The sequence below is a fragment of the Magallana gigas genome, chromosome 2 (genome assembly GCF_963853765.1).
Source record: "Magallana gigas chromosome 2, xbMagGiga1.1, whole genome shotgun sequence".
Taxonomy (NCBI): Eukaryota; Metazoa; Mollusca; class Bivalvia; order Ostreida; family Ostreidae; genus Magallana; species Magallana gigas.
Window position 1 is genome coordinate 14,354,815 of NC_088854.1, and position 15,283 is coordinate 14,370,097.

At 32.4% G+C, this 15,283-nt stretch overlaps 1 protein-coding gene across 1 annotated transcript; it reads left to right on the forward strand.

The window, feature by feature from the left end:
* The first annotated feature begins 1 nt into the window (after position 1).
* LOC105347097 (uncharacterized protein SYNPCC7002_A1628) lies at positions 2-15,073 on the forward strand. Its single transcript, XM_011455993.4, is given in 8 exon segments — positions 2-539; positions 1,126-1,383; positions 1,385-1,433; positions 1,654-1,847; positions 3,079-3,207; positions 5,173-5,311; positions 6,460-6,602; positions 10,792-15,073. Coding segments are annotated over 7 exon segments (933 nt in total). The 5' UTR covers positions 2-539; positions 1,126-1,134; the 3' UTR covers positions 10,822-15,073.
* The last annotated feature ends 210 nt before the right edge of the window (positions 15,074-15,283 follow it).

Consider the following 15,283-nt stretch of genomic DNA (forward strand, 5'->3'; position numbering starts at 1 on the left):
ATATAAACAAAGCAAAGTAACCACATAGCACATCACACTTGACTTGTTAATGTTGATGATTTCTATGCTTTTCCTTAATGACATGTGTTGCAAACTGCTTTTTGTTGTAAAGACAATCTTTACGAATTATTATACCCATCATCAGGACAAAAGCATCGTTTGACATTTTAACTATTGCATGCTTAATTGAAAGAATAACGTTAGGCTTATATAAGTGGTTGATGTACGGTTATAGACCCCTGATTCATCATTTTACCTGTTTAACACTAAGCCTATATGACAATCGCAAAACTAATATTGATTGTAGATAAACTTTTATGTAATGATTTGAGATTTCCAAATGCTTTGTGGAGAATGAAAAGATGAGGATTTATTTAAGATGTTATTTAAGATGTTTTAAAGACTTCCAAGAGTACTAGCTTGCAATAATTCTTGTGCAGTGGAAAGGAGATTATGTACTGCTAATCTTGACAGCTTTATACTTAAAAACAGCAAGGACACTCTCTCAAAAGTTAGTATGATGTCACGCTTCTTTAAAGGTAAATCCATCAAATAATCAAATATATACATGCATGCAGTCAAATTTGAATGTCCTTGTCAGAGTGCATGCATGGATATTTGATAATCTGAGTTTAAGAACTTTTAGCTATTATTTCCAAAATGTTGTTAATGGCTTATCTGATACGATATGTTTTCTACACATTGATTATGTTGTATGGAAGCTAGTTTATTCTCATTTTTATTGGAGTGGGCTTCATCCTGTTTTTAAATTAATTCTGATTTACAGTTCGCAGACATGTAGCATCAATAAAGGGGGGGGGGGGGGGGGGGGGGGGGAGCTGGCTTTTTGTTGCAACAAGTACCATTTTAATTTACGTACATTGTAAAACATTGAATGATCATAAAGTTCCCCCCCCCCCCTTTTGGAGCATGTAAAAAATAGAAGTAAAATAAGGAAATGAATTAACAGTGAATTGAAGTTTATCATGATTTTGGGAAGTCCCCCCCCCCCCCCCCCCCTTTTAATTTTTTTGGCTTGTGAAGATTTTTTTTAAGGAGTCTGCGCCCCTTTCAAAAATGATGCTAAAGCCTAGCACATACTTCAATTATGCTTTTATAATTAAGGTAAAAAGGATGGAGATAAATGGGCTTCCTATTATCCACCATGATGGCTATGTTTGTGAATTCCCCATGAAGCATAGATTCGCCATGAGGAAATTTCATGGAGTTTTGAGATTTTTGAAGACTGACAACGTTATATCCATGAAACAAGTCCTAGAGCCGTCTGCTATAGATCCTGATTTTCTGAAACTGGTACACACTCCTGATTATGTAGAACGCTTCCTCAGTGGAAACACGTCTGTTGAGGAACAGAGGCTTACAGGGCTTTCAGTGGAGTACTGGAATTGTATCACGATGCCGGCTTGAAACAGGTTTATACAGATATCTTACCTCCTGCTAATTTAATATAAGAAACATGTATATTTCATACACAGTCAGTAGAAGATAAATGATCTCCCCTTGAGTTTTATGACTTCATTGGTATAAGTGTATACCTTAATGACGTCAGTTATTGCACAACTGTATAAATAAGAATCTGCAGGAGCATTAATTGTAGAACATTTCAAGTTGCTTTTAAATTTGGTTATTTAGGAGGGACCCTGCTGGCAGGTCAGTTAGCAATGGAGCATGGAATAGCTTGCAGCACAGGGGGAGGAACCCACCACGCCTTCCCCAGTCACGGGGCTGGGTACTGCCTTCTTAATGACCTTGCAGTAACAGCTGCAGTATTGTTCAAAGAATGCCAAGTCAAAAAGGTCCTCATCGTAGATCTGGATGTTCATCAGGTGTTTTGTGTTTATGTATTTGCTTACAAATTACATTTGTTTATATACTAAAAATAATTATTTTCAATCTTAAGTCTTCCTCAGCTCCTCTTCAATTTTCCCACTAACAAAATGGGCATATATCATTGATCACAATATGATTGGTGGTCATGTGGAGAATGAGCATTTAAGTCCATGTGGGATAAAAAGGAGGACCTCAAAGCTGAAGTGTAGTTCTTTTGCAAAATGTTGTGTTTTATCTAATAATAAGCTATCCAAATGAGGTTTCATTATTAAAATCCAGCTTATTGTGCAGTCAGCATTATTAAAATTTACACCTTTTCCAATCTACATGTACATGCATGTATATGAGATTACTTTTTAAGCAGACATTGTTCATTTGATCTCATTCCTTAAAAATGTAGAGTTATTGTTTTGTAACTCACTGACTGCTTACAGAGATTATTTCCTTTTAATCTTCAGATATTTTACATCATAGGAATTTCTATTGTAAGGAAATTCATCTACCCCATGGGTCTAAACCGAAAGAGGGGGAGGGGGTCCTGTCCTCAAGCACCTATGAGATTGGATGCAAATTTGAAGTTAAAACTCTCACTTCACAGATGAGACACAATATAAACAATAAAATAATTTTATATTCTCTAAGCAACAGTTTATCAAATGAAATTCCATTAATTGGATTTAAGGAAACTATACATCAATCTAAAAATGCCAAGTGACACTGTCATAACTATTCTGCACATTATTCCAACTGAGTCGGGACGGGGAGGAGAAAAAGTATAACTGAAGAGAATCCCTCCCATTGCTAAACATCTTACTTTCATATTAAAGCAATATGAGCTGTATTTTTTTAGAATTTTATTTTGCTGCAAAAACCTGCTAGTACGATAAGTCTGCATATAATTTAAACTTTTATGATAAGAATGATTTGAAAAAATCATTAATTTTTGTCAAAGGAAATATTTCTCTTCTAAGGAATATATAGCAAATCAATTTTTGTACAGGACAACAATAATTCAATTTTGCTCCAAATAAGGCTTCTTTACGGCCTTTTCCACAAAAATATGGCTAACAGAAATTTAAAAACCATGATATTTTGGTCATTTTAGTAGAAAAGAACATTTTAGTTAAAAAAAAAATTAAACATGAAAAATGCAGCTCATATTGCTTTCAACTATAAGGAACTTGATTGTACAACTCTGTCTCTTGTCATTCGAATTATTTTTAACAGGGCGATGGGACAGCCTGCATATTCAGCGACAACTGTGCAGTCTTCACATTTTCTATGCACTGCGAGAAAAATTATCCCCTCAAGAAGCAGATGAGTGATATGGATGTTGGTCTTGTAACTGGAATAACTGTGAGTACCCCATAAATTCCATTCCATGTATCACATTCAATTTGGTAGAAACAAAATGCAATTAAAGTACAATCTTGGAGTAAAAATGCCAAGTAAGCAAATGAAACCATGCAGTCATAATTAGGGCCCTCTCTCTGTGGGCACCCTATTATAATCAGTCCGTCCATCTGTCTGTCCATTCGGGATCACTTGTCTGGAGCATATCTTCTCTTGACCCAAATTGGCTCATACTTCAATCGCAGAGTGCCTTTGGGTGAAGGGCGTGCGGTGACATGAAACCAAGTTTCTAGGTCGAAGGTTAAGGTCATAGCAGAATTATGTGAAAAATCCAGTCTGTATTATATATTCTCTCCCCTTGGTTCAAACTTCTCTCACAGAGTGTCTTAATGGTTTACAAGTGTGCAGTGGCCTTAAATTAAGTTTATAGGTCAAGGGTCAAGTTCATAACAGAAAACTAAACAAAGTCTTAAATCAGAACATATACACTCTCACTTTAGCCCTAACTTGCTCATACTTCACATAAACAGAGCTTTTGGGTAGAGAGTGTGCAGTGACCTTGAATCACGTTTTAAGGAAATACAGATTTGTTTAAAATCCAGTTGAAGTAATATACCAATAGTCCAAACATTTACATTATTTCCCATTGGCTTAATCTTGCTCAGATTAAACCAAAAGAATGCCTGTACATAAGGGGTGCACAAGGAGCTCAAATTAAAGTTCTAACTTACTGGAAAATTCAAAGTCAGAGGTTAAGGTCAAAGCAAAAGTCCCTGAAATGCTTTTCATCCCAATGTCCATTATTAAAGCAGGGCCTTTGAGATGGTTGACATCTCAAAGATGTCTTATTAGATTTTGTACATATTGTAAACCGTACTATGTGTATGTTATGAAGTAAACAAAATTTATAGTGTATAATTAGTGTATAATTACCAGAAGTTACAAAAGATTTTTAAACAAGTTCAAAATTGTAAGTATGTTATAAGTATGTTTCCTGTTGTAATTACAAATTACAAGTTGTGTATACAACAATAAAATTTTTTGGTGGGGATTCATATGCCGTTGGGTATGAAGGTATTTGGTAATGCAAACATACATAACCTGTTGACATGTTTACTCATATGCAGACAGATTGCTTTAGATAATGATTAAGTTTTTTTAACAGTTACCTGTATATATAAAACATAATTAACATTATAATATTTTGTCATTACTACCTATTTGAAGCTCTTGACTTTTCAAAAAAAAACAAACTTATTTTTTCTCAAATTTTGTCAGCCTAATATGAGCAAAATCTTAATAGTTTGTTTATATTAACTTAAAGGTCTTTACATATTGGGAGCTGTATTGGTAGTTATTGTCATGAGGGTCTTATCAGTTATTTGAATTGGTGATATCACTTTGATTTTCAGTTCAAATTGGTGATATATAGCACATTTTCCCGAAGATGATATTACATATATAATGACATAAATGTAAAATGAGTGCCAAATACTTTTACCAGTTAATGTTAAAAAAAAAAAAATGACACATTTTGCAACCATAATCCCCTCCCCCCCCCCCCCCCTCCCACCCCCACCCCCCCCCCCCCCCCCCCCCCCCCCCCACCAAATAAAAACCCTTGATATCCTCTGTCGCAGCTTGTTGAAGAGATATTGGAAGAAATGTATGCTTGATGTGTAAAAATGTTAAAAGTTGGATTTTTGAGTGCTTTTATACTGAATTTGCCATACATATTCTTCCTTCTTTTGGCATTAAGAATTACTGGTAAGAACAATAAAGTGCTTAGATAAAATGAATCCCATACTTAAATTTCTAAACACAAAAGGAATACCAAATGCTTTAAAAAAGATACGGGGTTTTTTTTGCAATGGTTGCGACAAATTTTGCTTTTTGGGAAGGTTATGTGGATGGAATGTAACAGTCCCTTTAGGACCATTTTATTTGGCCTAAATTCTTTATTGACAGGACAAGGACTACTTAGCTCACCTACATTCCTACCTTCCTTGGTTGTTGGAAAGTTTCAGACCAGACATTGTCCTCTACGACGCTGGGGTGGACCCACACGAAAAAGATGAGCTGGGTAAACTTAACCTCACAGATAATGGTAAGAGGTCTTATTTCAGTAAGTGTTTCACAGACAATGCCTTTCTTATGAAATAATTTGAAAATATAAATTTTTGTCCAAAAATACTAAAATTATTATTTTAACGAGAAATTTGAATCAAAATCTTTCCAGAATTCATAGTGTGTGTGTGTACATGTATGTATAAAAGAACTTTAATTTATAAAAGAACTTTAATTGCATGATTAGAATTAATAGCAGTAGTGTTTTGATAAGATTCATGATAAGATAATTACATGTATTGAATTAAAAAAAGAGAGATTATTTTTTAGGACTGGTTAAAGATGTTTAGGGATATTCACTCTGGGTTTTATTTCATACTGTGCCTGCATCAATATGGCATTAAAAACAACTCAAATTATCCATAACATCCTATTATGGTAATACCTTGTCATTCCTCATAATTCATTTGATTCTAGTTATAATATTGTGGTTTCATTAATATTCGAGGGTATCAATTTTCGTGGATAAAGTGAAAATCACAGTTTCGAGGATTAATTCGTGGCCAGTGACCCTATCAATACTAAATGTTAATAGAAATTGCACTTCAATGAACATTTTATTTCATGGATTAACTTAACAATAAAATCCCCGAAAATTGGTATTCAATGAATATTGATGAAACCACAGTATCAAATTTTCTAGCTCCAGAATTTAGTGTATGTTTATATGAAACAGGTAATCATACATTTTCTTAGTCATAAATGAAAGCTCAATTATAAATGATGAATATCGATCTTAAGAAAGCGATTGGAATACTTGCTCTTAATTAGATACATGTTATGAATTTGTTTATTTGCTTTTAAAAAACAGAAAAACAAACCGTCCCTTGGCGGGGAGTCATTTATATAGAGTAATGCTCTATTTAGTTTTACATGTGGTTATGCATTGCTGGTAGTTTAATATATATGAAAAATTTGATGATTCATGTGGGCTATAAGAAAGCCATCAAATTGGAAAAGAAACGGGTTATGAATTATTTTTGCAATGTTTACTACCTTCATACCCACATGAATCACCAAAAGAATATTCATTTGTTTTAATGAAATCATCATTTTCAAATAAAAGCAAAAACTTGTCGCCAGTCTTAAAAATCCTATTTTTTGGTATATTTTTTTCTTTTTGTTTAGGGTTATTTCAAAGAGACTTTTATGTAATCAATTTGTGTGTGTCACGTGGGATTCCAGTCGCCACCGTGATCGGAGGAGGCTACGATAAAGACATCAACATGCTTGCATTGCGTCACACGATTGTTCACAGAGCAGCTATCAAAGTAAATATCAGTGTGTTGCTTTAAGAATCCTAACATAATTTAAGACTAATTCGAGTGATGAATAGAGATATACAACTATATTTTCTACATAAAAAAGCCCATTTATTGCACTCGTAAATGCATAGAATTTCCTTATTATACCCCCGTTCGGAAGGAGAGGGGGTATACTGTTTTACCCTGGTGTGTCTGTCTGTCTGTCTGTCTGTCCGTCCGTAACAAAAATTTCTGTCGCATTTATCTCAGCAACTATTTATTACAGATGCTTGAAATTTTAACAGGGTGTTTGTTAAGGCATGCCATATCGTGGGATATATTTTTGTACCAATCGGACGTCAACTTCCTGTTAAATGACGACTTTGCTTATTTTTTAACCAAAATTTTCAAACAAATTTTCGTCAAAGATTTCTCAGCAACTATTTATCGCAGATGCTTGAAATTTTTACACAATATTTGTATAGGCATGCCATATCGTGGGATGTATGTTTGTACCAATCAGACGTCATCTTCCTGTTAAATGACGACTTTATTAATTTTTAGCAAAAATTTTCAAACAAATTATTGTCAAAGAATTCTCAGCAACTGTTTATTGCAGATGCTTAAATTTTTTATCAGTATTTGTATAGGCATGCTATATCGTGGGATGTATTTTTGTACCAATTGGACGTCAACTTCCTGTTTAATGAGTACTTTGTTTATTTTTAGCCAAAATTTTCAAACAAATTTTCCTCAAAGATTTCTCAGCAACTATTTATCGCTGATGCTTGAAATTTTAACACACTATTTGTTTTGGCATGCCATATTGTGGGATATATTTTTGTATCAATCGGACGTCAACTTCCTGTTAAATAATGACTTTGTTCATTTTTAGCCAAAATTTTCAAACAAATTTTCGTCAAAGATTTCTTAGCAGCTATTTATCGCAGATGCTTGAAATTTTTACACAGTGTTTGTTTAGGCGCATGCCATATCGTGGGATATATTTTTGTACCAATCGGACGTCAACTTCCTGTCAAATGAGTACTTTGTTTATTTTAGCCAAAATTTTCAAACAAATTTTCCTCAAAGATTTCTCAGCAGCTATTTATTGTAGATGATTGAAATTTTAACACAGAATTTGTTTAGGCATGCCATATTGTGGGATATATTTCTGTACCAATCGGATGCCAGCTTTCTGTTAAATGTCGACTTTGCTTATTTTGCATATTCACATCAGAGCGGGGGTATCACTAGTGAGCATTGGCTCACAGATATCTTGTTTATATAGGAAATAAGAGGATCAAGCCGGTAAAAAAAATCTTTGAGTGCTTAAATTAATTACTACACATTTTTATTTTTAAATAAACTGATGATTACTTGCATGGTTAGACTTAATCGTTTATTTTCCATGTAGTTTATAGAAATTACTTTGGGCTGAGAATATTACAGAACCAATGAAAAAGGTGAAAAAAGGAATTTAAAAAAATTATCGTGAAGTAGGCTTACAATATAGAAACATGCCCATTATATACTTTTTTCTCAACAATAAGGCTTACTTTCATAAAAAAAAATCCGGATGCGATGGATACCCTTTTTAATCCTAAAATTTCTTATTTATCATGAATCAGGAACGTATACGTTCCTGATGAATCTACGTGGTTTGAATTTTGGCTCACTGAGACGAAGCCGATTGGTGGTGGGGGGGGGGGGGGGGGGGGTTGTTATGCTTTACCAGCAGCATCGGCGTCCGAACCTGGTGAAAGTTTTAGAGCAGGTCCTGTATAAAAGATATTACTTTCCAGCTTGAAGTAATTCATACCCTGTAGAATAAATTCCATGACAAGATAAAGATTATCTTTACAATTGTTTTTTTTTTTTTTACAATAGTAACGCAGATCAGTGGTAAAAAGTAAAAATAATGTATGTTCAAAAAATTCTGATCATTGCATTACATTGTTAATCATTTTATACGCGGATCAAGAAATCTATTCCGGGTGGAGGGGGTCTTAAGGATGTAAGTTTGCTTGTGGTGCAATGCAAATTTGGGTTATTTGTATTTAACAATGTAAATTTAAGAAATTTTGAATTTTTCTGGAGGGTTGATTTCCGAACTCTCTTTAGACCCTTTCTTAACAAAAAACATAACATTTTTTTAACCGTAAAAAGTTTTTTCTTCATGCCTTTTAGATATTTTGAAATAATGCATATATTAATGATATATTTATCTTTTGAAACCAATATTAGCTTGTACTGTTCCTGATATTTAACCCTTCTTTGTAGATCATTTTTATAATTTATTATTTTTATATTCATTTTTATAAACAATCAATGTATAGAATTTTTAAAGATAAATTGTGTCATGCAAAGATATATAAAAGAATAACCTTAAATACCCCAAAGTTATTTTTTTTTTAATTTTGCGCTAAAAAATCGTTGCTACCCAATTAGAGACTAGTACATGATTCTCAATCATGATTCTGAAACTCAGAACTAGAATGTACCATATGATCAATTAATTTACAGAAATATCACCAAAGTAATGCACGAAACCATATATCATAAAATCTCAAGTAATTTAATCAATTAGTAACCTCAAAACACTTAGTGTATTACTGAAACTATCTCACTAAATGTATCCTTCTTTGTAAAACAGTTCATGCCCGATTTGTGTATTATGTAGATATTTATTTACATACATCTATAGAATTATATATATTATCCTTTAAGCACATATTTTTATGACGTTATTTATTTGTAATACAGGTATTTTATATGTAATAACCTCATGCACCATGCATTTCCCGGATGGTTTTGAGCGAATAAAGTGAACTTCATCATTCCTTTAAAAAAAACCTGGGCCGATTATATTTCATTTTCATATGATATTTGATAAAATGTTATATAATACAATTATTGCTATTTTGGAGGTCAGTACTTAATCTTTGGTGATTCATGCGGGTTATGAAGGTAGCTAACGCGGATTATGTATTTTTTCTGCAATGATCGCTACCTTCATAACCCGCATGCATTATCAAATAAAGCATTTTATTGTTTATATTAACATCTTCCTTTTAACTAATTAATAAATTGATTAAGAAAAGTAAGTAAAATTCACCAAATTACTGTTAATGTACTTGTCAGAAACTGATAAGAAAGTGACAGGACTGAAATTGACACGCCCTGTTTATCGATTGGTCGAAACCTACAACGACCTAAGAAATATCACGGACCGCACGAAATAATCATGATATTGTCAGACTCAAAGTCTCACAGGAGATGATTTGGCTGTTTCTTTTAGCTAACGTACTTATGTACATTAACAGTAATTTGGTGAATTTTACTTACTTTTCTTAATCAACGCGGGTTATGTAAAAAAATTTCTGCAATGATCACTACCTTCATAACCCGAATGAATCATCAAAGAAAGCATTTTATTGTTTATATTAACATCTTTCTTTAAGCTAATCGATATATTGATTAGGAAAAGTAAGTAATATTCACTAAATTACTGTTGATGTACTTAAGTAAGTTAGCTAAATGAAACAGCCAAATTGTCTCTTGTGAGACTTTGAGTCTGACATCGTCATGATTATTTCGTGAAGTCCGTGATTTTTCCTAGGTCGCTATAGGTTTGGACCAATTGATGAACAGGGCGTGTCGATATCTGTCCTGTCATTTTCTTGTCAGTTTCAGCCGCTGTAGATTTCGACCAATCGATAAATGGGGCGTGTAGATTTCAGTCTGGCTGTTTCTATAGAGCTATGAATTAACTATAAATATAAGTTTCCGTAAGAAATACAGGGAATAATACTTGGTGGATGTAAATATAATGATTTAGCTACCCAAGAAATACACTATTCACCGAGCCGAAGGCCAATACGATGCATTTACATGTAACTTTAACTTTTCTTATTAATAAGATCTATTTAAATCTGTTTATTTAATTGGAAGACATATTTTACTGCGAAAGAATATTTAACAAACCAGTTATAAAAATGTACTAATATTATTAGTATTATTGTACAATTATGTATTAATACTATTATATGGATTTTTCAACAAATTCTGTGGTTGAGGAAACAGAAGTTTATAAACCACATTTTGTTTGGTCAGTTTTGTTGTAAAATAAGTAATTTTCATTCGATAAAAATTTCAATTTTTATCCTAAATTTAGTTCATAAACGCAAGATTAATTTTGAATTCAACTTTTCAGGTATGGCAGAGTCGAATAATGGGTGGATGATTGAAGTCTTAAAAGTGAAATTTATGAATCAACACAAAATGTAAGACAGAGACTTTTATACGATTCGATTTCAACAATTATCCAGCAATGAAATTCCTGTCGATTTTTTTCAGCGAGTAAGCAGGATTTATACAGGATAGTTCATGGTTTGTGCTGGTAAATGACTTTTATTCAATGGATGTATGTTTTCTTTAGAACTAACAGAGTTGTATAAAGATAATAAACTGTCAAACACCATTAGATAATTTTTCTATCAAATGTCATATTCTTTTGAACTCGGTGCGTTTTTGACTGTCGTTGTTGTTGTTTTTAAACGTGCTGCCAAAGTTCAAGTGGACGCAAATCAACTTCTGCTCTCTGATTTATTGAACAGATCACAGTGATACAATTTAAATAATTCATCTAACATAGATCACTAATACAACAATATTCGATACTTTGTCTGTCTACAAAGATAGTGTTTTTATACCCCCGCAAACGAAGTTTAGGGGGGTATATTGGTTTCACCCTGTCCGTCTGTCCGTCTGTCTGTCTGTCTGTCTGTCCGTCTGTCTGTCTGTCCGTCTGTCCGTCTGTCCGTCTGTCTGTAGACGCAACTTTGTCCCCCTTATAGAATTTTTTATTACTGCATGGAACAGTTTGAAAATTTGTACATATGTTGAACACCATCTGAAGATGTGCACCTGCAATTTTTTTTAAGATCAGACAAGATTTAATGATTTTGTGACAGTTTTCATTTTCCTTATTCTATATATTGTACACTAATGTTGAAAAGTAAGGGAGGTAATCCTTACAGATTTTATCAATTAATTAATAGAAAACACTCTAAAATATATTTATATAAATACATCCAGATGGAGTTTTTTGTCTTTATGTCTTAATTAATAAAAAAAAAATTATTTTTTTATAAGTATTCTATCAACTGACAATGCAAAGTTTTTGTTTGTCAATGATAAATTCTTAGGAGCTAATGAGAACATCAAAGACAAGTGTGGCTGAATTCATTTGTCCCAAGGGAGCCATTATCTGAGCCATGGTTCAGATGGAGCATGTGTTTAGGGGAAATTGATAATCTGTAAAATGGGTGATGGTTTTGGGGCTATTTTAAAACTGTTTCATGTAAACCAAAAGGTCTATCATTATAAGGAAATAAATAATACAATTATTAATACAGAAGTTAAACTATTTTTAGAGGTTGTTTAAATTTATTTGTCAAGTAATTTGATGAAGTGACCCTATTGGGCATTAATTTAAATGAAATTCAAAATTACTGATATGATTGTAGTGTTTTGGCAATTTAAAATTGTTTGTAATATTAAATTTTCTTTTTTACATATTTTTACATAGTATGGTAATTATGGTAATGTTTTGGGAGTTTATTAAATTTAACAAGCTCATCAAAGAAAATCATAGTCCTATGGGATCAATTTTCTGATATGGAGTTCAATTGTGCCATAGGAGAAAGTGAGGAAAATTTGAAACAACTAATTGCATCTGTCAAGACTCTTATTAGAAAGATATTGAAAGTTTTATCAACAGAAGAGCATTGCTTGGCTACCGGTATTTCTATTCACTGCAAAGGGAGGGGTTTTTGTCATTTTGTTGGTTTTTCTTTAAATCAATTAAATTAAAAAAATATATCATCAAATACATACATTTGTAAATGTATTACTGTTATAGATATGTATTTACAGTGAAATTCTGACAATTTTGATTTTTCTTTGTTAACTATTTTTTTTTTTTTATAATTCTAGAATTTTTTTTTTTATGTGTTCCAAACCTTAATTATTATTCAATTCAATTATTTGTCCCATTTGAAATTAGCCTAGCGGGGGTATTAGTCCCATTAGGACAGTTCTAGTTTTATATTAAAACAAATTGTTAATCAATAATACGAAGTATGGACAACAAATGAAATACAAGGATACATGTACAACAACTTTAGAGAATTTTTTGCACAGCTAGTTGAATTATCGGATATTAAAGGATAAGAATTTTTTAAATAATTGTGTAGACCTGTGCATCGGAATGGTTCCAACGAGACGTACAAAAGATGTTTCAATTATGGTTTCAATCCATGCTGAACGTTGCAGAATCAACGTTGTATTGTTGCCTCAGTTTCTCACAGTACGACTTATTCCAGAATATAAGTAACAGTTTCATGTGGTATCGCGGCTCCTTTAACCTCCAGATGTAGAAGACCGGGTTCATTGCACTCTTCAAACACAGCAGCATTGAGCTGATGTTATGAATCGCCTTCCCCCATTCAGTCTCATAGTCCAGTATTGGAAAAGTGAGAGTTACGTAAAACGGCGTGGCTATACTCGAAAAGCAAGCCGTTATAACTGAAATTTTCTTGACCATTCTTACTTGTTCCTTTGTGATTCCAGAAAGGCAATGTGAGAGGTTTCTATCATTTTTTAAACGTTTCATAATGCAACGTAGAACGTGTATCAACATCAGTATGTTTGATTATATAATTAACAAATGTAACACTCTGAATATTGTGTTGAGATTCTTTATTTCCTTATATACATAAATGTTGACAGATCCTAAAAATTTAAATAAAATCTATTTATCACACTTGTAATAAACAATGTAAATATCTGAATTATACATGTACTCCCAATGCTCTTTATTATTCACTTATCTATAGTATTACCCTTTTCCTTTGTCTAATACATGTAAGTACAGGTTTGTCTATTCTCATTCAAAAACTTTACAAAATTATATATCTCAATATTAAATAGATAATAAAAAAATTTTATACACCCACAATCATTGCAATAAGCAACGAAATTAACAAATACACATACCTAAGCAAGAACACACTGCGAATGTTAAATTTCTTGACACTGACACAACGTTACATTTTCTCTCTCTGCGTTTCTCTTGGACAATGAATGTGAGCTAGGCAAGAATTACCCAGAATGCTATTTTTTCTATGACATCACGAAACCAAAAACCTAAATAAATATAATATGTTAGGCCTACTAAAAATATAAATCTGACTTATCCTAGTGGTATAAGTCACAAGCCCACACACCAAAGGCACCCGGTTCAATCTCCCAACACCACAGACATTTTTTTTTTTTTTTTTTTTTATAAACGTTCAATAAATATCAAAATAAAATAATTATTCAAACTCCACCCTCTTACACAAAAGCAAAAATTAAGTGCATTGACTAACAATATTCTTTTTTTTAAATATATAGATAATTACAGCCATTTTTTAATGGGTTATCTTTGCTGTAGAACATAAATTACGACAACGCTGTTCCATAAAAATCCAAAATATCGGGCAAAGAATTACAAATCGACGCCAAGTCATGTAGTTGAAGTACTTCATATCCAGAGCAAACACAAAGCAAATATTCAGATTGTACATACTTACTGTAAGCAAAGACACATTTACGAACAGAAACAATAAATACTTCTTGAATTCACAGTTATCACCATACTCAAAAACGGAGAGAGGCAGGCACATAATGAAGCCAAGTGAAGTATCGGACAGTACTAGATTTATTGAGAGAATCTTCAACTGAAAGTTTAGCTTTTCACAACGGTATAGAATAAGCATTGTCATGAAATTTTCCAGGACGATTACTCCACCAAAAGTTGCTTATAAGAAATTAAACACATGTAAGATTAGTAAAGAGCCACATTCCTTCATCTGTCTTAGCATTTTGTATTTTAATAGAGTTAAAGGGGGTTCTTTTTTCTTAAAACAAATATTTGTGTGAAAAAGGCAAATGTTGACACCCCGGTAAAATCTTATTCTAGATTCCTGCCTGCTATAATAACATATAGCATTATTTTTTTTCACAAGTTTCATATAAACATTATGAAATGCATTTCTTGGCCCCTCCCCCAATAAAAAGAATAAAAAGGCCATTAGATGAAAATCAATACCGTCAGACAAATAGCCCAAACATTGCTTAATATTTTAAGATTATTTCAACGAGACGGACAATCGTTGCAATGGAGTGCAGGCCTTTGTTACATTTTTAAAAAGTCGTCGGATAAAACTCAATTATAAATATGTTTTACTACAGTAAATTCTCTTACTTAACATGCATATTACATTAATTTTACGATCTTTATAGGGACACAATACATTTATATATACATGTACCGGGCCTCATTCCTTTAATCGAATTATCTTAAAATAATATATCTTGAAAATCAATTATTTAAATACTATTATAAATAATAACTACTCTGAATAAATAAAAAAAAAAACTTCCCTGAAGTCCACTCCAACATTAAAGCTGCTTGGTCCGATTTTATATCAAATTTTATGCACGCTTTTAAACGATGGCTATGCTAAGTTTATGAATAATAATAGACATTGCAGTAGTTTTACCCGTCAATTATGCCAAATTTCAATGAAGAAAAATACGTACAAAATTTGCTAACAAAACAAACGACATTAAAAGGTACCGCGTTATTTCGCCTCATG